At 40.8% G+C, this 23567-nt stretch overlaps 2 protein-coding genes across 8 annotated transcripts in view; one reads left to right on the forward strand and one right to left on the reverse strand.

Annotated features, from left to right (window-relative positions):
- Window positions 1-1633: 1633 nt before the first annotated feature.
- ZXDC (ZXD family zinc finger C) lies at window positions 1634-18409 on the forward strand. Of its 5 annotated transcripts, XM_087708959.1 has the most exons (10): window positions 1639-2855; window positions 4918-5070; window positions 6217-6295; window positions 6574-6704; window positions 7495-7665; window positions 9337-10022; window positions 11107-11191; window positions 13263-13417; window positions 15436-15537; window positions 15871-18409. In XM_087708959.1, the coding sequence occupies exons 1-10, from the start codon at window positions 1676-1678 to the stop codon at window positions 15955-15957; spliced, it is 2829 nt and encodes a 942-aa protein (XP_087565085.1). In that variant the 5' UTR covers window positions 1639-1675; the 3' UTR covers window positions 15958-18409. The 5 variants fall into 5 exon arrangements, with proteins under 5 accessions (XP_087565087.1, XP_087565088.1, XP_087565086.1 ...); XM_087708960.1 differs by lacking the exon at window positions 15436-15537 and having other exon boundaries at window positions 1637-2855; XM_087708961.1 differs by lacking the exons at window positions 13263-13417; window positions 15436-15537; window positions 15871-18409 and adding an exon at window positions 10105-10162 and having other exon boundaries at window positions 1634-2855.
- A 306-nt stretch (window positions 18410-18715) lies between these two features.
- Window positions 18716-23567, reverse strand: part of CFAP100 (cilia and flagella associated protein 100) — a 60517-nt gene continuing 55665 nt past the window's right edge. For all 3 annotated transcript variants that reach the window (XM_087708964.1, XM_087708963.1, XM_014074807.2), the window contains 4 exons: window positions 21813-21948; window positions 21021-21223; window positions 19945-20038; window positions 18716-18906 (listed from right to left, as the gene is read on the reverse strand). In XM_087708964.1, coding sequence (XP_087565090.1) covers window positions 18793-18906; window positions 19945-20038; window positions 21021-21223; window positions 21813-21948 — 547 coding nt within the window. In that variant the 3' untranslated portion in view covers window positions 18716-18792. The remainder of the gene's footprint in view (window positions 18907-19944; window positions 20039-21020; window positions 21224-21812; window positions 21949-23567) is intronic.

Raw genomic sequence — 23567 nt, forward strand, 5'->3', positions numbered from 1 at the left:
ATTTCAATCTCTACCCAACATTACACTCATTGTTTCCTTATCTAATTATTCTTCTCCAACTTTTTAGCCTTTCCAATTTTACTGTCCTTTTCAACATGTTAAATTGGACAGGTAAACTGAAGAATTCACATCATGTTTGGAAACCACTCTGCTAACTGCTACAGGGAGGTAAATCCTCTCTCCTGGCTTCCCCCCTTCTCCTACAGCTGTTACTCTTTATTTCTGGTGGTTTTTTTTAGAGAGTTCACCTCCCTAAAGGGACCTATCAGACATTACTAAACAAAATATACACCAAAAACTATGTTACAGAAAAAACAAACATGCATTAAGTTTAAAACAGCCCAGCACTATTAAAATATTTTCTGTACTTCAGGATAAAAGGCATGATTCTGACACACAGGTAGCTGCTTTGTTGGAGGCAAAGCAAACACCAGCAAGCACAAATCTTTTGGAAAATCATAACTGGCTTGGAAACATTAATTTCAAACGTACAGGGAGGGTGCATTAAGGCTGTGATGAAGGAAATTCACTTTATACGAAATTAAATTTAGGAAGGTATTTTTAGATGGAAGTTTTAGTAATAATGAAACATCCGAGGGCAAGGGACCAAGAATGCTGAGCTCTCCGACATTATTTTGCAGTCCCAGCAGGTTGACCTACCAGGCGAAGATCTGATGAGAGCTCCACTGTCCTGGCAGAAGTGGAATGAAGGGGAAACACTATTTACACAAATCAAAGTTTTATTTACGAGGCCTATTGTTAGCAGGAGAGGAGTTGATCCTGCGCGGCCGAATGTAAAACCAGGAAGTGGTGCAGTTCTGGCGTGAAACCGGAGAGTATAGCTCAGAAGTGGGGAGGAGGATAAGGTGACCAGATTTTCAGACTGGTAAAGAGGGACACCTTTGACTGGGGGGGGGGGGGGGCACACAGAATAAATTGAAGTAAAACATTTCAAACTATTCCACACAGAATAAATTGAAGTAAAACTATTTTTAAAAATTCTATGCACAATATATTTCAAAGTATTGTGCATAGAATTTTTAAAAATGGTTTCACTTCAATTTATTTTGGATAGAATCTTTTTTTAAATTGTCTTAGACTATTTAAAAAAAGATTCTATCCAAAATACAAAATATCAGCTGCAGTTATTCACTTAAGAACTGTGGCAAGAAAGTTGATATAATGGGCTTAATGACCAAAGTTACAATGGCATTGAAAAAAGTGACTGATGACCATTTTTCACACTTAGCGACCATTTTCACCCTTAGCGACCATTGCAGCATCCTCATGGTCACGTGATCAAAATTTTGATGTTTGGCAACAGTTACAATTTATATTTGTAAATTGTAGTTATGTTGAAATAAAAAAAATTACAATACTATTTTTGCGTTGTATGAAAATTTTTGTTGCTCATATAAAATTTTTAATCAAGCCCCCCCCCCCCGGGTCAAAGGTGTCCCTCTTTACCAATCTGAAAATCTGGTCACCTTATCCTCCTCCCCACTTCTGAGCTATACTCTCCGGTTTCACGCCAGAACTGCACCACTTCCTGGTTTTACAGTCGGCCGCGCAGGATCGACTCCTCTCCTATACTCCGCGCTCCGGGTTTCTCCGATCGCTCGGGCGGCTCCGCCCCGCGGCTCCGGTTTCAGCCGCTGCTACAGGGACCCCCAAGATGGAAACGCAGGGGCTGCCTGCCGCCGCGGAGGCGGCCCAGCCCGAGCCCGCCACCCAACAACAACATGGCGCCGGTGCGGAGGACGGGGCTGCCCCCTCAGGGCCTGTTTGCCGGCTTCCTCAGCCTCGTGACTCCGCGGCGGCGGCGGGGGCCTGGGGCCTGGACGTGACATTCCCGGTGCTGCTGCTCCTCGAAGGGAAGCTGCCGGAGACACCGCAGCCGCATCAGCAGTTGCCGCCGCCGCCGCCTCTTCCTCCGCCGCCTCCGCCGGGACCTGCTAACTCGGGCGGCGCCACATCCCCACCAGCCGGAGGCCCCGGGCAGCCGCCGGAAAGTGACGCTTTGCTGCTGGTGCTTAACTTGGTGCGGGGCGGAGCCTCTGGGAGCCCCTCGCGAGGCTCCTCTCAGGATTCCCCGCCGGCGCAGCGGCCGCGGGAGGGCAAGCCCGGCGGCGAGGCGGGCGGAGAAAGCCAGGCTTCGGCGCCGCTCTCGGAGGGCGGCGGGCCGCAAGAGGAGAGTGGCGGCGGCGGCCAGGGGAATTCCTCCTTCTCGGGCACGCTGACCATCAACAACCAGAGCCTGCTGGTCCGCTTCGAAAATGGGACGCTCAGCTTCGGAGGGCCCGCGCCGGCAGCCCCGCCGCCCGCTCCGGCTCAGCCGAGCGACGACGCCCAGCCCCCGGCTGCACTTTCGCGGGCTCCGGCGTCGTATCCTCCTCGGCCGGACTCCCACCGCGCCGACACCTTTTCCCGCAAGCAGGTCCTGCGGCTGCATCAACTGTCGGCGCGCGGCGGGAGCCCAACCGGCGCCCCGCAGGAGGGCGGAGAGGCAGTGGCAGCCGCCGGAGGTTTGGTTGCCTCGGCTGCCGCAGGCCGGGTGGCGCGTCCCTTTAGCTGCCCGATCCCCGGCTGCTCCTGGGCTTTCGCCACGGCCTACAAACTGCGGCGCCACCTGCATTCCCACGACAAGCTGCGGCCCTTCGCCTGCTCCGCGCCGGGTTGCACGAAGCGCTTCACCACCATCTACAACCTCCGGGCTCACGGCAGGGCTCACGAGGAAGAGTCGAGGCTGAAGTGCGAGGCTTGCGGGCAACGCTTCCCCAGTGCCGCCCGGCTCGGGGCGCATCAGCGGCGGAGCCACCTGGAGCCAGACCGGCCTTACCGCTGCGAATATCCAGGTAATCTGGTGGACCCGGACCCGGTTGGTTTGGGCAAACTGCCCGCGTGTGGCATTTGTGTCGTGAACTGGGGGAAAGGGGGCTATTTTAAATCTAGTTACTTAAAAATCTTTGTATTCCGGTTAATCGAAAATATAAATATTCATTGATACTTCATTGTAAAATAGCAAATCAGGATCGTTGCAGATTTCAATGCAGTAATATAATTAATATATAAAATTCACATTCTATTTTTTTTTTAAAGAATTGAAAATAAAAAGAGAGGTAAAAAAAATCCCTCGAAGTGTTAGATCCATAGTTGAGTGCAGGAAGTCCTTGGGTTATGCCTGCAGTTTGGACCATTGCTAAACCATGTTATGTGACTGCATTGGTTAGTGACAGCAGTTCTGGTTGTCATTGTAACAGAAGGGCCCACAAGTGCTTAAGCAGGAAGGGATGGGAACCCCAACACAGGAGTGTAGAGAGGGTGCACAGGTGTCATGCTAAATTGGGAGGGTCTATGGGAGGGCCAGTGGAGGCATAGGAGGGGTTACAGAGACTTTGGCCAGAGAGTGCTGTGGGCAGGCATGCACTAAAGTTTGAGGTGCTGCGGAGTATAAGATCCCTGGATTTTTGGATTTCATACCATGCCCCTCAAGGAAAAAAGGCATCTTGCATATTGAAAGGTCACAAATGTTGATCACATAAGATGGCTTGCTGCAATGTCATAATCGCAAGCCAGACACTTCAGCACTTGAATTGTGATCACATGACTGCGGGAAGACTGCAGTGGCTGGATCTTTGAGAATTGGTCATGTCACTATACGTTTGCATGGTCACTGAAGAAAAAGATGTATGCTGAGAACTACCTGTACAAAGTAAAAAAAAATACTCTGTAATCAGGGGTGGGTTCTGGCAGCTGCTATTGCCGGTTTGCTTGAGGTCATGCACACAGTACTATAAAAATGCTTCTGTGCATGCACAGAAGCCCAAAAAACAAGATGGCGGCGCCTATGGTGCTACCAGGAAAACTGGTTCAGGGGTGTGGCAGGCCTGGGTTCCTGGCCTAGGAATCCACCACTGCCTGTAATTCACATCAAAGTATTATATGATAATAGCTTCAGCCTCAAACTAATTACCCAATACTAAAATCTCCATTGTATTACTTTGTGTGAATTTTGTATGTTTATATGTTGAACACGTTATCATAAAATAATACCCATGAATGTTTCTGTGACCTTTGGTATGAACTGATACCTTTCTGAATTTTTAGAGGGGCTGACAGATGTGCAATCCTATGCGTGTTCACATGGAAAAGAATCCCTTTTTCAGTACAATTTTAAATAAAATATACTCTGTTTAAAATAATTACATGATTTATTACAGAAAATTTTTAAACAGCTTTGTGTACTATCATAGCTGAATTCATAATAAAGTACCATTAGGGAAAAAGTCAGTTTTGTGAAATGTGGTGTATGCCTGTTCTGATTGTAAGTGGGAATATTTAGAAATATATTACCTCTCTACACACTTACAGCAATTTTTCTTATTTGAACTTAGATCTCCTTAACCTCAATCCAATATAGCTCCCATTGTGGAACGCTGATTTTAAGATGGCATGTGAATTTATTATTCTTTGGAATTTTTGTGGCAAATTTAATTTCTAGTTTAATGTTATATAGGTTGTCAGGAGGAACATTTAATAGGAAAGCATCCTTTTCCATTGAAGTCCACTGAGAATGCTGGATTTCAGATTCCAATATTTCTAGATACCTTGATGGCCATATTGTGGTAGAATGGAAGTCAAATAGTAGATTCTTATGTTGTAACTTAGGTGTGTAGAATGGAATATATCTGCTAGTATTCTATTTTCAAAAACCATTAGCTGGAAGAAGATGTAGAAATTGAACATGAAAACATTCCTCTATTGGCTTTTAGCAGCATATGGTGCCTGGCAATAATCTGCTTTTGAAAATTGTGTTTTTATTTATTTGTAACATAGTGTTTTGAGCTATCAAAGCTGCTTATTTTGTTTGTTTCTGCTTTCCTGCAGAACATGGTTAACTCTTTCTTTTTTCTCCAGGCTGTGAGAGGACCTTCATAACAGTGAGTGCATTATTTTCTCATAATCGAGTCCACTTCAGGGAACAAGAATTGTTTTCCTGCTCCTTCCCAGGCTGTAACAAGCAATATGACAAAGCTTGCCGGCTGAAAATCCACATGAGAAGTCACACAGGTGTGAACTAGGATACTGTTAAAAGTTTGCATTTGGTTGACTTAAAGAACAATTATGTTGATTTAATGGATGCTATCCTTAAGAACTGATAATATGTTTATAGGCAAGGATTTAATTGTTATCTTGTAAAGAATTTGATTAATAAAATCATCAATGTACCGTGTTTTCCCCAAAATAAGACAGGGTCTTATTTTCTTTTGTCCCACGAAATATGGCCTTGGGCTTATTATAGGGGGGGGGCTTATTGTTTTAGGGTTGCCGGTCAGCTGCTCCCTTGCGAGTGGGCTCCCGAAGAACCGGGCACAGCCAAGGCACATGGTGGCTGCTGGAAGACATTCTGTCCGGCAGCTGGCCCACAACCATAGAGCGCCCTCCTAGAGTGGCCGCTGCTGGAAGACTCGGCAGCCGAGTTTTGGAGTTGAAGCTGGAAAAGAAGTTATACTCAGAGTGTGGCGGCGGTGGCAGCTGGGGCCAGGGCATGGTGAGGCTGGGGGGCATGCTTGCTGGGGGCGAAACAAGCGCTCGCGCAACCCCCCTTTCCAGCAGGGCAGAGCTCCATGCACTGACTTAGGGGGTATCCCTAATGTGCCAAGCCGCAGGAGCTGGGGAGCGGGCAGAGAGCCATGTGGCTTGGCGCCTTAGGGATACCCCCTAGGTCAGTGAATGGCACTCTGCCTGGCTGGAGAGGGGGTTTGCTGGGCGGCTGCTCATGACTGTGGTCACCTCATGGCTGCTTCGCCCCTGAGGCTGTGCCCGGCTCTTTGGGAGCCCGCTCACAAGGGAGCAGCCGCCCGGCAACCCCCCTCTGGCCAGGCAGAATGCCACTCCCCAACCTAGCGGTATCCCGAAGGTGCCAAGCAACATGAGTGCTTTTCCACTCCCGCGGCGCCTTCGGGATGCCGCTAGGTCAGTGAGCGGAAGGGAGGTTGTCCGGGGGCTTATTTTCAGGGGTGGGCTTATATTTTTGGCCACACGAAAAATGTGGCAAGGCATTAGTTTCAGGACAGGTTGTATTTTCGGGGAAACACGGTAGAGAAGCTAATGAATATAAATGCTAATACGATTAGGATTTTTTGAAAATGAATGTGCTAGTTTTTGTATTCACTATTTTTGTATGCCTCTCCCCACCCCCACCCCCCGACCCAGGAGAAAGACCTTTCATTTGTGATTTTGAAGGCTGTGGCTGGTCCTTCACCAGTATGTCTAAGCTATTAAGACATAAAAGGTAAATATTTCAACTGATTATATTGAAAATCATTGCCATACACATACAAAATTTTAAAGAACCTGAAGTTTAAGTTAGAGAAGCTATAAGTTCAGTAATTGAAAATGAACTTGAATAAACAAATTAGACTTTGTTTAAGTTGAATGGAAGCAGTCTGCTTAGCTAAAACATTTTTGGAGTCAAGTCTAATAATAGGGCTTACAAACTTATCAGACTTTAATCTTTTGATCTTATGTATGAAGTGCTTGATGTTAACATCAATGTAATTACTCTTGTAGGAAACATGAAGATGACAGGAGATTCACATGCTCTGTAGAAGGTTGTGGAAAATCTTTTACAAGAGCAGAACATTTGAAAGGCCATAGTATAACTCATCTTGGTACAAAACCATTTGAATGCCCTGTGGAAGGTATTACTCAAACACTTGATTCTATTTCTTCATAGGTTAATGATATGTATAAAAGGCCAAACTATACATTATATAGACAGAAGGTTTGCTACTGAATCCCATGACAGGGAAGAAAATACTTTCAAATTACAACATAATTGTGAAGAAGGAGCTAAATAAATGTTTCTTCCAAAAGCATGCTGTTCCCTTAAAATTATTTAATTTCAATACTTCTTTTTTTATTTTTAGGGATTATAGAAATCCACAATTTAAAATAAAATAAAAGTAGAGTGGGTGTAGGATGGAGATTTAAATTATGTATTATATTTAAAGCTTCTACTGCCTTGATAAATGCAACCATAGTTGAATAGTGTAGTTGTTTTAGTTAATTTGGCTCTGAATTGCATGCAGGGTTCTCACAAGATTTTGAAGCTGGTGTCACACAGCTTTTATTCTAAGATTTGTAAGATCACTTTCAAAGATGGTCAGTATAGCTATTACTGTTAGTAGAGCTCTTTGCTTAGCTCTGCCCTTACTCCTCTCTAAGTATGTGGCAGTATATACTGTGCATACGACCAATTCAAACTGGCTTTTTCGCCTTAGCAGTTTCTTAGCTTTGTAACCTGTCTGAGGCTTTATAAATCATTGAAAATTGAAAAAGAAAAGATTTGGGGAATCAAAACACCGAGGCCTAGGAGTAAGGGATTGTGAGAAATTGTGCTGCCTGCAATCTCATAGGAAACTTTTTAAATAGGGTTTAAATCTGTAAGTATATATTATATTCATATGATCCAGTTGTTGTATATTTCAGGTTGTTGTGCAAAGTTCTCAGCACGCAGTAGTCTGTATATTCACTCCAAAAAACACCTTCAGGATGTGGACTCATTGAAGATGCGTTGCCCCGTATCCAGTTGTAGCAAATTATTCAATTCAAAGCATAGTATGAAAACACATATGGTCAAGCAACACAACTTTAGTGCAGGTATGATGTGCGACCTTAGAAGACTTGAGTTATCTGTGGATTTGAATAATGTATAGAATGTGTAATATCTAAAGATCTTGCAAAAAAAAAAGATTATTTCATTCAAAAGATAATTACTTGGGTCCATATAACTCTTTTGTTATTTTGTAGATACTTGATCTATGTACAAACATTAAAAACAATGTTTGCTATTGATTTTTACAGAAAGCATATAATAAAATGAATGATTTTGAGCTATAAGACATTTTATATCAACATAGTTTTGATTATTTGCTGAATGTAATAAGTAATGGAAACTAGAATGCTTAGCAGATTGTTCAGAATTACACAAGAATGAGTGAGTGATGGAGGGGAATGGAAGGATTTATATTCCTTGCAGATGTCTGCAAGGAATATAAATCCTTCCATTCCTCCTATCCTGTCAGAGCTGAAGAAGATTCTTGGATGAGAAGCGAAATGTCTTCAAAGAAAAACAAGAAAGTCCAGTTGCCTCTTGAAAAAGCATCTTTGGGCAAAGGTGATTATGCCACTTTATTCAATGGGAGCAAGCAGTGGGTATATTAGGAGAAACATAAAAATTGAATGCAAAATAAATGGGTCACTTAAGTGTCAGCAGTGAAACAATCATTTTGGGGGGTATTGCTCAAAGGTTTTCTCAGTTGATACTGCTACAAATACCTTCTTTATTATTGAAAATGTCTTCTGAATAATTCATGTAGAAATTCTAGTATCCAATGTGACTTGCTTTTCTATTTGGTTCAGCAAAGATTAGCAAGCTGAGAATGATAAAAACACTGTTGCGCTTTGCCCTAAATTCTGTCTGTCTTACATAATAGCAAAATGCACATACAGGAGGGGTGGGGCTTGTGCCATAATGCTGCAAAGATCTGCCCTTTTATATGTAGTGAGATATCATAACACTCATACTTAAGGATAGAGCTTACACCATAATGCCTCCCTTCACATCTTCTATAAATATTGCTGGCACTTACTGCTGGCTGTGTGAAAGTCACACATAGCACCATCCATTTTGTTAGGCATGCACAGCATATTATTGAGGTCTGAATATGTGCTAGCAAGAAGTAGAGATTATCTGAAATCCTAACAAAATTACATTACCATGGCGTAGTAGCATTGAGTTCTAGCACTATAGGTAGTCCTCAACACTGAAAAAAGTGACTTATGACCATTTTTCACACTTAATGACTGTTGCAGCATCTCCCATGGTCACATGATTTAGACGTGGATTCTTGACAACTGACTCATATTTATGAAAGTTGCAGTGTGCCAGAGTAATGTGATCTCCTTTTGCAACCTTCTGACAAGCAAAGTCAATGGGAAAACCAGATTCACTTAACCGTATTACAAATTTAAGAACTGCAATGATTCACTTAACCAACATGATGAGAAAAGTCATAAAATGGGTCAAAACTCAATTAACAACATAAATTTTGGGCTCAATTGTGATTGGAAGCTGAGGACTACCTGTACTGTTTTTTTTTCCAAATCTAATGAGGCTAATATTGGCTGTTTTGATTGGAAAAGGGAAGGTACAGATTCTTGGACTGAAGATATGTAGCCAAATTGGAGAGAGAGAAAGGAAGCAAGATTTGTATGATATTTTATCATACTAACTAGGTAATCTTATAAACATGTTTTGTTTTATTTCAGATCTATTAAATCAGATGGAAACCATTGGTTCTCTCACACCTAGCAATGAACTTGCCAATTCAGGACAAAGTGACCTCAGCAATGTAGATCTAGTGTCCCTTTTTTCTAGTGTATCTGGGAACTCCTCTGGAATTTCAGCTGATATGGCTCTAATAAACTCCGGAATTCTTACTATAGATGTCGCTTCAGTAGGTTCCACGCTTGGAGGCAGTCTGTCTGTCAACAGCAATTCCCTTGCTCAGACAGTTGACCCGCTGATTTTGGTGGCCAGTAGTGACATTCCACACAGCCTGGATAGCTCTCTTTTATTGGGAACCACCACCACCGTTTTACAGCAAAGCACTTTAAATTTGGATGAAGTACAGACGGTGAATGCAGAAGCCTTGGGCTCATTAGCATCTTTGTCAGCAAGAAGTTCCAGTCAAGACTTGCATGGTTTGACTTCTAGCAATAACTTGTCAGTAGACACGGCCACTTTATCCCCTTCCAGCAGCCTTGGTGGAAACAATACAGCTGAATTATTAGCTCCAAATAAAGCAGAGCAAACTTTGCTTCCTAGCCTGGACGTTGTGGAGCAACAAGAAGGCAGCAAAGTGGTCACTCAGTATGTGTTCTCCAATCCTTCAGGAAGTTACAGTGCACAAAAAGAAACTGATCTAAGCACGGTGACTGGCAGCTCTATTCCGGTATGCAATAACTCTTAAGTAACTAATTTTTATTAGTATATTGGTTTTGAGGATATTGTCATTGTGTGTCATTCTCTACCAGATCAAAAAAGTTTATGGAATGTCTGCCCCGAGTGAAGTCACCATACATTTTGTATAATGTAAGTGGCATAAATTGTTTCTGCCTGTGAAAGGGATTCAATACTGTTAACATGTTGTGCGTCATATTAAGTGAAAGAGGATAGTCTTTTTCATAGCAGGCGCTTAGAACCAAAGTTTAGTTTTATTTGTTACTTCCTTCTCAAACCATTGTGAATATTTAAAACTCTAGGTAGTGCTTTGGGACCGAGTGACAAAAAAGTATACTGTATTCCACGCTTACAGAAAAAGACATTTTCTCCCTCATACTATTGAAATATGTCTTTGGCTGCATGACTTATTAAAATACATACTGGCATATTACAGGACTGCATTCAAAGATAGCTTGTGCAGTAGAATGTCTTTTTTTTCTGCAGCCCCCTCAGAAAAATAATCTGTTCTGCAGGGTTTTATATCAGCAGATTTTGGTGTTTTACAAAAGGAAAGGAAATTTATTTTGCCTATGGACTTAACCATAGATGGGGCGTTGCAGTGGGTCAGTGGTTAATATGCTGGGCTTGTCAGCTGGAAAGCCAACAACCTGAGTTTGAAACACCAACTTCATGCAACAGACGAGCGCCCATCTTCGCCTAGCTCCTACCCACCTATCAGTTCAAAAGCATGCAAAAGCAAGTAGATAAATAGGTACCACTTTGGTAGGGAAGAAACAGTGCTCTGCGACATCATGCTGGCCACATGACTGCGGAAATAGTGACAGTGCTGGATCAACTGCCTTGAAACGAAGATGAGCACCGCCCTGTAGTCAGCAACATCTAGCAGAGTAAAATAAGCAGGGACTCCTTTCCTATGGGACTTAACCAGAAAGATCCTACACAGAATTCAATATAAACAAAGAAACTGTTAGGGATTAATACATGTTATTAGGGGAAAATGGAATTCATAATGAAAAGCTGCATATCTAACTACTTGGATTTAGTGATGTGAACAACCACTTTTATCTCATCAGGAGAGTGGTGGGTCTGCAAGAACAGATTATCGAGCTATTCAGCTTGCCAAAAAAAGAAAACAAAAGGGAAGTGGGAATGACGTAGGTGAGTATTATTTCAGTACAGTATGTTGTGTATACATCAAACTGGATCTAAGGATATTATCATTACATTTAGAACCCTAAGTTGAATAGAGAGTCAGTTTGCTGTAGTGGTGCAGGCATCAGGCTAAAAACCAGGAGACCATAAGTTCTAGTTCTGCCTTACACACAAAGCTAGCTGGGTGACTTTGTGCCAGTCATTCTTTCTCAGCCCTAAAAAGAGGCAAATAGCAAATCACTTCCAAAAGATCTTGCCAAGAAAACTGCAGGAAATTATCCAGGCTGCTGCTAGGACTCAACCCCCCCCCTCCGCCCCCCCGGCCAGGTTAAATAGTGTGGCCATTATAACTTAAATTTTGCAATATGATCTAAATCTGCATTTATTAAAAAATATCAAACCTTCAGGTGCTGACAGCTACCCCAATTTTGACGCCCCTATTGGAACATTTAAGTTGGCTGTACAGACATTTTTTAATTTTGTGAGATACATTTCATCTGCGGCATATAAATGTATACTAGAGCCCTGAAATTAAATGAAGCAACTCTTGATTAGCATACATTACCTATAGGCACCAAGTACCCACCAGACCTCTGAAAAGTACCGTTGAACGCATCCATGCACAACAAACCACTTGCTGAAATACATATTGAACCACTATTTACAGGGTGATTTTTGGGGTTGAGAGTGCTGTAGGCTACAGTATTTAGAATTCTTGCTCAGAACAATTCATATTCTCTCTCCCTCTATAATTTTGTCAAGAGTTTTTATGTAATTAAAAGACAAGACAAGAGAAAAAGTATATAAAATAGAAAAAAAGGATAAAAACAGTACAGACGAGCAAAGGAAAAAGAAAGTTAAAGAGCCACTTCCAGTCGTCTTTATGGCAATTACAAGGGAGCTGAGGATAATACTTGATTACCTGCACAGTCCTATGGATGCTCTGGCAGCTACTTGAGTAGGGACGTGGCCAGAGCCTTGTATAGGATTGTGCCCATTAGAACTGTGTTGGCCTGTTGCTCCCTGTGGTTCAGAGAAGACTTGAAGGAGCTGAAAAGGAGCTTCAGCTTGGCGCCTTGCTGGTATTCTGTCATCAGTTGGGGAAGAGGGGGAAACATATGGGAAATAAATCTGTATTATGGGAAATAGGGAGGGGGGATTGACAGTTGAGGAAGAGCAGAGTGGTTTGGAAGCTGGTTTGCGCTGGCACACTGCCATCTTCAAGGCCATTTGCACTGAGTATGGAATTTCACCAGCCCAAACACCTGAAAACATCATGGTGTGCTGGATTGGCTACTACTGGGCCCACCCTTGTAGACAGTTTTCATCCAATCTTCCACCTTCCCTTTTTAAGGAAGGTGGTTTAGAAGATGGAGTTTCAATTCCAGAGGATGTTGGTTGAAATTGATTATCTGGCCCTTTTTAGTCAGGTTTCAGGTCTTGATACAGAACAGAAACAGCACTGTTTGTATTTTTAGATTAGGTAATTTTTATAATTCTTCCTTTCCAAGGCTAGTGAATATATAAGAGTATGTATAATCTTTCCTCCTATTCTGAAAGACCTGTCAACTCTTAGGAATAATTTTTTAGAAGATGAAAGTAACAATGGAATCAGTGGTGGGCTGCTGCTGGTTGAACCGGTAGTTGTGACCTCCCAGGCACAATCCCATCTTATATCGCTGTGTTTTTGACGCACACATGTGCGGAAGGCGCATGTAAGTGAATTGCTGTGTTTTTTAACACTCCACGCATGGGCAGAAGGCGCATGAGAGCGAATTGCCATGTGTTTTGATGCTGCATGCACGTCCGCACACTCACTTTTCCGGTGATGCAGTATGTGATGCCCACCTTTGCATGGATTGAATAGGTGTGGAAATTGCCCTTTCTCTTTTTGTGAACAATTTGTATGCAGCCTCAACTATTAATACGCTTAATAATAGTGCTTAAATAATCTGCTCCATACAGGGTAAGAACATATCTTCCATTCAAAGTTGCTCAGATAAGTATTTTCAGATATGTAATGAAACTTACTTCAGAATGCAGCTTTATATTTACAAATGCCACCTCTTTATTTCAGGCACAACTGATTCTGCTATAAGAAAAAGCAAAAATGATAAAGTTAACTGTTTTAGTCATGGAAATCGGTTATGCAACAGTATTTTGCCTAATGGAAATCTAACAGTAAGAGATTCTTCGGCTGGCACACAGTTTGTTCAAATTCAATTGCTTCAGGTAACAATTGGCAATTTAACTTACGGAAAATAATCTTTTTTCCCCAAGAACATGTAATTGTGATTTGTGATACAATATGTTGGTGGAGATAGCTAGATAGAGCAAGTATGTTATGATTTGGGGCAGCAAACCCAAATTCTGCTTAGAAAATAATTGCAAAGTTTAAATTTCCAATGATATTTCTTAATCACATGTCTAAAATCTTGGTTTTTTAATCACATGATCAGTATTGCCTTCCCTTTGCTTCATAAATAAATATTTGCAATTATTTCTTTGAAGAATGCTGGTAATAAATAACAGAAATGTAAAAAGATATATTTGACAGTTGATAAAATCAGGGAAAGAGGGGGAAATGAATTCAAGTGCAATTTTGTGCTCCTCAACTAAGTGGCTATTTCTCTACCTGTGAAAAGAGAGATGTGCTACTAAAAATTTCCCTGGTACCCTGCTGCAGCAATAAAGGTGCTACTGGTAGATGGAATGTTAGAACCATGAACCAAGACATATTTCATGTCAGTTTAGAAATTTTGAGATTCAGTATTGACATTATAGGAGCCAGCAAACTTAAGTGGACTGGAATGAGTCACTTCACATTAGAGAAGAATTTTCTATTCAGAGAAGAAAAATCATAGATGAAATTGAGCACTGGCATTGCTAATACATGAGTGTCAAAGGGTTCAAAGTTCCCAAACAGTGGAATGATACAAATTCAAAACCAAACCAAGCCAATCAATATCACAATGATCTTAGTCTTCAGTTGCAGGGGAACCTATGAGGAACTTGTAGTGCCTTATTAGCATGACATCATATAGATCAGAGGTCAGCAACCCGTGCCTCTGGAGCCACATGTGGCTCTTTCATCCTGCTGCTGGGGCTCCCTGTCGCCAGTCAGTTCCACAATTGATAGGGCTTTCAGTTAGGACAGGTAGAGGAAAAAGGATGCCACTCTAGGAGAAGACTATAGTGGGGGAACTGGACTTCCAGTCGGCTCCGGAACTGAATGGAGGGCTTCTGTTTAGGACCTTTGTGACTCTTTGAGGATTTAAAGTTGCCGACCCCTGATATAGATTATAGGAACTGCCTAGAAAGCAAAAGTTGAAATTAAGATAACATTTGGAATATGGTTGGTCCTTGCTTAACAACTGCTGTGTTTAGTGATGTTCGAAGTTACAAAAGCACTGAAAAAATAACTTTATGAGAGGTCAACACGGAGAGTTGACACTTGCATATATGACCAACATCCCCCGGAAGTTCAGGTTGCTTCACAAACAGCTTTTGAGAAGCATAATCAATGGAGAAGCCAATACTAAAATCACAAGTCACAGTCACATGATTTTTGCTTAACAACCGTGTCACTTAGTGACAGAGTTACTGGTCTCAATTGTGACTATTAAGTGAGGATTACTTGCAATGGAAAAAAAAATGTTATAGAGGGAGCATTTCTTGGAACAACTCTTATTTTGCCACAATATGAACAACCCCGAGAGATGGTTTGGTTGTGAGAGAGTAACTGGCCCAAAGTTACCCAGCTGGTATTCATGCCTAAGGCAGGCCTAGAACTGTGGTTTGTAGGCCATCACTTTAATCATCACAGTTATACCAAACTGGTTCTCCAGTTTCTTTTTTCTTCTGGCAATCTTAGCTATGACACCATGATGGACAACATTAAAATCAAGTTGGTTATATGCTTATTTTGCAAACAAAAATGGAATTGTCTTCTTTTAGCAAAATATTTAACACTGAAAATGTATGTCTTCTGAAAGAAGTTGATGACAATATAATTTATTGATTAATGTGTGTGTATTAAGTCAGTGTTGATATAAATTGAGTTGCAAAAGTGAAAGTGTGGGGGCTCCTAATTGAAGTTATTAAAGTGTTTTGTTACTGTAAGTATGTATAGGTTAACTGCTTTTAAGCACATCCACATGTTTGTAAAGAATGACCAGTTGGTGGTTGGAATGGGTCATGGGACAATACTGTTTGTAGTTAGAAACTCATTTTGACTCCTTTGTTGCTAGGATGATTCTCCAGGAGAAGGAGATCTACCCTTCCAGCTCAGTTCTCAATCTTCCTCTTCACACTCTCAGTTGACAGTAGATTTACCTGTTCATATTCTTCAGGTACAAAAATTTTCAGTTTCAAAATTGGATAAAATGCAGCTTCAGCTGATTTCATTATAATAAAATTAACCACTACTTTAAGTTTACAATAAGGTTCCTTCTGTATTTGGTTGTGCCTTTTAAATTTGGTAGGTTAAGGTAAAGGAGAAAATAGAAACATGTTGCAGGCTTTTTAGTGAGAGTTTTTACCTGTTGAGAAATATGGATAGTTTATTCCTATAAACAAAGTCAATAGATTTTGAAGACTGCAGTATTTGTATAATCTAAAGAGTATAATTAATCAATTGCAAATTGTGAAACTCTGAACCTTTCTTAACATCTTGCTTTAAACAGGAGCCACACAATTCTGCCGAAGAAGATGCCAATTCTGATAATTCCCAGTTTACAGGAAGCACCATTAATCTACAAGACCTGGAATGATTGTGTTGGAGACAGAAGCATTAGAACATTCAGACACAGAAGCATCCTGAGAAATAAGAGTCTGTTCCTGCTTTTAAAGGAAAAAGTGAACAATGGAAGCATGGTCACCAGTGCTGGGATACTTGATGGTTATCGTGCAACAAAAATCTTGTTCAGTACATTTTATTTGATAAGGCAATTGGAGATCTTGGTATGTTCTGTCTTAGAGTCAGGAAAAGGTACATATGGCAGAATTAAGAGTCCTGCATTAGAGTGCAATGGTGATATCCCACAGTGATTTTAAGAATAATTAAGAATTAATAATGATTCTCCAAATAGTAGATAACAATTAAGCTTAGCACTTTTTTTCTTGAAATGAATCCCTAATTAAATTTGGAGTTAAAATGAAGGAATAAGCAGGAAGACCAATTGATTTTTGCAAACTGACATTTTAAAGAGATAAGAGCATTAGAATAGTACCATACTCAGGGATAGTAAAGATTGAATTAGTAGAGCAATATGAGTTCTTGCTCTTGCTATCTCTAATTTAGCATTTTACACTGAACTTGAGAAAACTGCCTAGTACATGTTATTTCTTATCACTTTGGTTATGTTTACAGTAATATAAAACAGTATTGCCAATTTGTACATATCCACTTTTATTACATATACCTATCATGGTGCATTTTTGGTCAAAAATAGGTTTTGCTGATGTCAGTAGAATTTACTCCCAAATTAATGTTGAAATGATGGTCTGCTTATTATTTACATACAGACTATCTGGCTGAAGAAAGAGCTTCCAGCTAGTATCGGTAGTATATAAAAGTAACATCTTGACCAAAATGAAAAATAACATCTTTAAATATATATGTTTTTAAAACACCTATCTTTTATTATAGATAACAGAATTAATTCATGCAGACTTTTAAGAAAAAATACTAAGAAATCAGCTAAGCAGAGAAATGTCAGTGTTTTACAAAAGAATTTAAGTCTGGAACTTAAAAGATTTTATTCATGATATGCCACATGGCATTAAAATTATACATATGTACGACTTAGTTAAAAAGTTGTGTGAGCTTTGTTGTTTTTTATACAAAGATGTCCTACAAAGGAACACTTTGAATTTTTTCTTATTTATTTACAGTTAGAAGAAAATTAAAGATTAATTCTTTTGAATATATGAGGAATGAGCAACAAATATCTCTAAATTGACCCTTCCATCACATTCTAAATTTGTATCCTTGGAACTCATGCTTAAGTAAAAGTAGCCTTGCCCTATTACCTCTGCAACATCTCTAGCAGCACTGACAAAGAGGAAGACTGATCAACAGCCTTCTCTGTCCTTAAAATGTTACTGTGCGTCATGTGGGCACCTATGTTTTGGAAGTCAGGAGCCTTAGGAAATATATTTCCTAGAGCTGTTGAAATCTGAAGAGAGGTTCTTGAGGTTGATGTCCCTTCATACTACGTATATACTAGGAAGATATTAATGTCTGGAATGGCTTTGGAAATACTATTTTCTACTGTGTTTAATGAACCATGGATAATTTCTGTCTTGGATTATTCATAATAGACTATTCCAAATTAAGAAGATTTACCCATAAATAGAATTATACTAATTGATGCCTGTGCCTTTTGAACTTCATTTTCAGAAGAATGTAGTTTAGAAGCATTTTATACAGATTACATTAATTCAATTTCATTTGTGGATGTTTTTTAGGAAAAAAAAATCTTGAGTGGGTAATTTTTCATTGACTGTAAAACGTTTACCTATCGTGACCTATTACTATACATTTACATTATCAAAACAAATTGTTTTTGTTTCTGATATAAAACCTCTCGGTGAAAAAGTGAAGAAATTGCTTATTTTTAAACAACTTTTCTTTCTATCACCAAGGTTCAGTTTTGAAGAGAAATGGGGGCATTTTGCCCTAAACAATTGTCACCTCAAAAACTCAGTGGAATAGTTCACACACTTACTGTGATAGTGATCCTCTATAAATTGGAATGCAAGCATATCTGACTGTTATAAAGACACAGGTAGATTTAGATTAAATAGGTGGGCGTTAAGAAGCCTGTTCATTCCTCATACCTTTTCTTTGAGTAAAAAAAAAACTTTCTGTGGTTTCCACAGTAGGTGTGGCCTAGATTTTCTTCAAAGCATGTATGGGGCAGATTACTCAATTCTTTTCAACCCAAAGAGGATCCCTAACTTGGTAAGAATGTGAATTGTATCCATTTGTTGTGGTGCTTCTGCTTTACAGAGTCTTACTTATTGAAGAATAAGTAATTGCTTCTGTGGACAGACAAACGTGTTCTTTTATGAAGTTTATATACTCAGTTTTAACTCATTGTAAATTCCTAATGGCTTGAGAACAAGCATTAGATTTATTCTGGCAAAGTCCATTGCTGGCAATGGATATTTATAATCACGGAGTTAAAAGGATTAATAAAATTAATTAATGTCCCAGTTTCTTCATTTCAACTTTATTTTTGTTATGTCCATACAATCTACTTAATTACAAAAATGAATCTGATATTGAAAATTGAATTTTTAAAAAAGAAATTTGTATTATCATTGTTATATCTATTTTCCTAGCTGCAAGACTTTAGATTAGTCTGTGATCTTTGATCACTTTGGTAGATATTTTCTATCACTAAGTTAATTTACTGAGCCCCTCCCCCCAAAAAAAGATTTTACAATTATGAAAAATTTGAAACATTTTGCTCTACTGTATGTCACTATACTTAGGATAGAGTAGCTTTCTCCCCAAATTTACAGAGTATCTGTTGAAACATTTTCTTGTTAGTTTGTCATTTTCTGTATGCTTCATAATGTCTTGCACCTTTCAACTGCTAAGTAAAGTAATAGAGCAGCTCTTCTTTTTCTTTATCGATCAGCCCCTGATCATGATCTTCTTTCTCCTTGAAAGCGGGAGGCTCAGAACGAAAAATTAATCTTCTGCCAGTCTAAAATATGATCAGAGGGACACTTAAGAACTCTGCACATTTTATACTGATATAATGTGAATAAATTAATTTTGCACTGAGTGTACATAAGTAAAAGTAGGCGCAACTTCTCCTGACCACCTTTTTTCCCTGAACAGTTTTATTTCTTCCTTCCACAAAGAGGTTTCTCACTATGCTTCTTCCAGCAGGGAATATTCAATACTTTAAAAGTGGCTGAATTAATAATTCAGCTATTCCAATTTTTATTTTCTTCCACTCAGCCATCTCTTTTTTTAAGATTGTCTCCATTTATAGGATTGGTTTTCTTTTAGTCCATTGTGGTCAATCCCAATGATTCAGAACATGAACAACTCAATATTGCCCCCACCAATCTGTGTCTTTATTTTACTGATGAAGGATGGAAGGCTGAGTCAATCTTGAGCTAGTCAGGATTGAACTCTTGGTGGTAAGCCGAGATAGTCTGCAATACTGCATGTGTAGACATGGGCTCTTGGTGTTTTCTGAGCTTCCTTGTTTTCTTGCAGACATTTCATTACCCAAACTAGGTACTTGAGTTTTCCCCAAAATAAGACCTCTCCAAACAATAAGCCCAGTCGGGCTTTTGAGCACATGTGCTAAAATAAGCTCTCCCCCAAAAATAAGGCCTCCCCAAAAATATTGCAACACAGCAGCAGCCATAAGGTGATCACGCTCGCCACCACCTGCACCTCCAAAATAAAAAGACCTCCCCCAAAATAATGCCAAGTGCTTATTTTGGGGATAAAAAGAAAAGACCCTGTCTTATTTTTGGGGAAACACAGTAGTATCGGTGCTAGTGATGATGTTACTTAGTTTGGGTAATGAAACTTCTGCAAGAAAACAAGCACGCTCAGAGAGCACCAAGGACCCCTCATTTCAACCCTGAGCTACAAATATTATCCTTTATTGGTACTTCATGGACGGGTTACAAAAGGCTTTGGATGGAAGAATTGATAAAACAGTCTGAGCTGCTGAAATTACAAAAGGATGCAACAGCAGATGCTCGAGAGATAAACATACCTTCTTCTTAACATCAGCTTGTGCTCTTGCCAGGGCTCGCTGCAGCCTCTCTTCCTGCAATTGTCTCTGCTGCCTGACCTTTTCTTCTCTCATCCTGGCCAAATAAAAGAGCAGGTTAAAAGTTACAATTGCAAGTCACATAAGCCCAAAATTGTCTTAGAGAATTCTACTGATTTGTGTCATATAGAGCATTGGATCCACAAAGAACTTTGCTCTTCGCATAAGGCTACATTGAAAGCCCCTTCCGGGATAAAGAACTGGCTCCAAAAGGGTTAAATGCTATCTGATTCATGGTCTCAGGCTCAGCTGATTCTGGGATTGGTATCCCATATTGACAAAATATCTGTAGTATGTACTCTGCAAAATGGAGCTTTTCTGACACTTCATTGTATTACTTCTATCATCAGAACCTTTATTGTAAGTGCTGGTGCAGTTCAAACTCAGTTTCCAGTGTCCTTAAACCCATATGATTGACAGCAAGCAAACGTTGTTGTTTGATAGATGATACTTGTAAGGCAAGATATTTCTATGCATGTAATGTAGGAACACAGGATTCATCCATGTCCTACTCTTACAGTTCATTTGATAGCAGTAACTAGCACTTAGACTTATATACTGCTTCATAGTGCTTTAAATCCCTATCTGTGGTTTATGGAGTCAGTATATTGCCCCCAACCATCTGGGTCCTCATTTTACCGACCTCAGAAAGATGGAAAGCTGAATCAATCTTGAGTGGTTCAGAATCAAACTCCTGGAGTGAACAGTGAGTTAGCCTGCAGTAATGCATTCTAACCATTGTGCCACCATGGCTCTTGGATGCTCTTACCATTCTTACAAAGCAGTTTTGATGGCAGCAAAAATCATAGCATCAATAAGATTAACTAGAAGATGCACAGAAGGAGGTGGAGGAGGAATGTAATCATTCTGTTGAAGGCATCATATGAATGCATTCAAGCTGCTAGGTTGGCAGAAGCTGGGACAAGTAACGGCAGCTCACTCGGTTACGCGGTGCTAGGGATTCGAACCGCCGAACTGCTAAACTTTCTGAAAAAGTCTGAATAGGATTTTTATCTTACCTCATCCTTCGCTCTTTCTCTTTGGATTTCTCAGCTTGTTCTATCTTTCCTGGAGACACCCTCTCAAGGCATTCTAGCAAGTCATCTAATTGATGTTCTATAACAGTAAGCATCTGCAAGGTTCCCAAGTTTGCCTCATTCTCTCCAATGCAGCGACGATAGACTTCCAACACCTTTCGATACAAACTCGCCAACATTTTGTCCTGCAAATTGAACCAATAGTGAACTTTCAGTCCTCAGAAATCTAGATATTGGGATTTAACATCAGCTTTCAATAATATTAATAAATCAAAAGTCCTCCCATCTGAACTGTTTTTAAGAAACCTAGCTGTGACGTGGGCTCTTCATAGCAGGAGAGATCCAAAAAAATTTACAGAAAGAATTTGAACCTCTCCAGATGGGGAGAGCTACAAAAGATAAAGCATTGTGAAGCATTGCATGTACATGCACATGCAAATGCTTAGATGAGCTCAGATCTGATCTCCATTTTCTTCTTCAACAAAGTTGTGACTTCAACAGCATGCCACCTAAATCTTCACTGTCTCTCTTTTTTTTTTTTTTTTACCTTTTCTTGGGATCTGGGTAAAAAATGTCAGGAAAATAGCATGAGATAGAGATTTCCAGTGTCTGTTTACCCTGTATAAGTTCACAGCACTGTTTCAGACATCAGAGTAGAGAATCCAAGTTATTTTGTGGACTGTAGAGCATGTCGTTTGCACCATTCAGTGGCATTGCACGTTCCTTCTGATCTTCTAGTTCAAGCTTTATCAATTGACTTGATGTTATACATACCTGAACTTCGGCTTTGTACTCCCCAAAAGAAAAGACACGTGCTTTAAGTTCCAGGTCTGCTGCTGTCTCCTCCTCTTTAACAATGTTGGCTTGCAGAGTGACAGCAAGCATTTTCAGTTGTTCTATTTCACGATCCCTAATTCAGAAAAAAACAAGGTCATTTTTTGGAAGAGTTTGACATGAGTAATTTTATATCATGCAGTTACTTGGAAAGATGAGCTGATTCAATATCTGCTCAATTCTCACTCGGTTAAACCAGTTTTTCAAACATTTTCTTTGGAGCTGTAAGTGAGGAGCAGCTTTCCACTGGCAAGATCATCTTTTTTCAACTCCCAGGTCCTGAATTTTCCAAGCCCCTCTATACAGGTAGTCCTCGAATTATGAATGTAATCGAGCCTCTCCATTCCATTCGTAACCTGAGGATTCGTGGGAGTGAATCTCATACTTGAACAGGATTACTCTCTCACCCACGCATTTGCTAATCGAATGCGAAGCTCATTAAGTGCACCTGAGATATTTCAGAGTGGGGAAGGCCATGGGGAGGGGGGGCTACTGATGGAACAGGCCATTTGGTCAAGACCACCCAAGGTGTCCCCGATACAATGAAATATTCTTTGCTTTCCCTTCTACCCAATCTGCTGCACCAAGTCACTTACTGTGCGAAGAACTAGCAAGCTGTGCCCTCTCCAGCCTCTCATCCCCATGCGCCCCTCTGCAGATCCATTTTGGCTTGCGCAGTCCTCACCCAGCATGTTGCAGGCAAAAATGGACCTCCGGAGGGGCTCTTCCAGAGCTCCATTTTGGCCTGCAACATGCCTGGTGATGTCTCCAGTCGAGAGGCACAAACAGAGCGTTGGAGGCAGTGTGGGTTGCAGGCGGTACACCCCGGTACAGGTGTACCGGAGCATGCCCGGAGCACCAGGTACAGTTCCGGTACAGTGGTCTGGAGGGCCCCCGCGCCCGCGCTGCTTACTTGTCCTTTAAAGTCTTCAGCACTTCCGCGCACGCACATGGCGCGTACACCTGCGCAACACTCCGCCAAGCAGCTGGAGCATTGCAGAGGCTTGAGAGGTGTTGCTGGAAGGTAAGACACATGTGTGCACCGCACGCTTTCATGTGGAGGATGCTGGGCCCAGTTGCAACCGTACGGGATCCAGAACCCACCACTGGTTGGAGGAGTGAATCCGCATCTCAGCACCTCCCATTTTGCCCAGCAACATGCCAGGCAAGGCTTGTGCAGGCCTAAAAGGAGCGTCAGATGGGCAGTCCCACTCCTCTGAACCACCATTTTGGCCATCAAAGTGCAGGATGAATGTTGCAGAGATGGTTGTTCATAAGGGCGACCAACTGCCACGCTGCTGCAAGATTCGTAGTTTCGGGACTTGTTCGTAAATGCTAGGGGTTGCTTATCATGTAACCTCAAACATTTGCTCAGGGAATGCTTGTAATCCAGGGATTACCTGTACTATAGGCAAAGTTTTGTGATGTTTTGTCATTCTTCCATTTGCTCCATGTGATTAGTTTTTTGTACATTTCTCTTGACACAATGCTGGCTGGCTCTATGGGGGAACTGGGTGCAACGGTGGAATAGTGGCTGCAGGATACTGCTACTGATATAAAGTGTATAGAAGTTGGCTGGTGTCTTTTTCAGGAGGGAGCACAGTATCTTTGAGGTTACCGAACCAGTTAATACTTGGGGAAAAATTCTGGGTAAACTTAATCTGATCATCTTCTCTACTATTTATTGAGAGACCG

The sequence above is a fragment of the Thamnophis sirtalis genome, unplaced genomic scaffold, assembly GCF_051295495.1.
Source record: "Thamnophis sirtalis isolate CommonGarterSnake01/CBP01778 unplaced genomic scaffold, rThaSir2_p1.2 scaffold_3, whole genome shotgun sequence".
Classification (NCBI taxonomy): domain Eukaryota; kingdom Metazoa; phylum Chordata; class Lepidosauria; order Squamata; family Natricidae; genus Thamnophis; species Thamnophis sirtalis.

Excerpts from the sequence above, each read along its gene's own strand:
- ZXDC (XM_087708959.1), top strand. The coding sequence starts at position 1,676 with ATGGAAACGCAGGGGCTGCCTGCCGCCGCGGAGGCGGCCCAGCCCGAG. Across the intron at positions 5,071-6,216 it reads CCACATGAGAAGTCACACAG|GAGAAAGACCTTTCATTTGT; the intron begins GTGTGAACTAGG and ends CCCCCGACCCAG. Across the intron at positions 6,705-7,494 it reads ATTTGAATGCCCTGTGGAAG|GTTGTTGTGCAAAGTTCTCA; the intron begins GTATTACTCAAA and ends TGTATATTTCAG.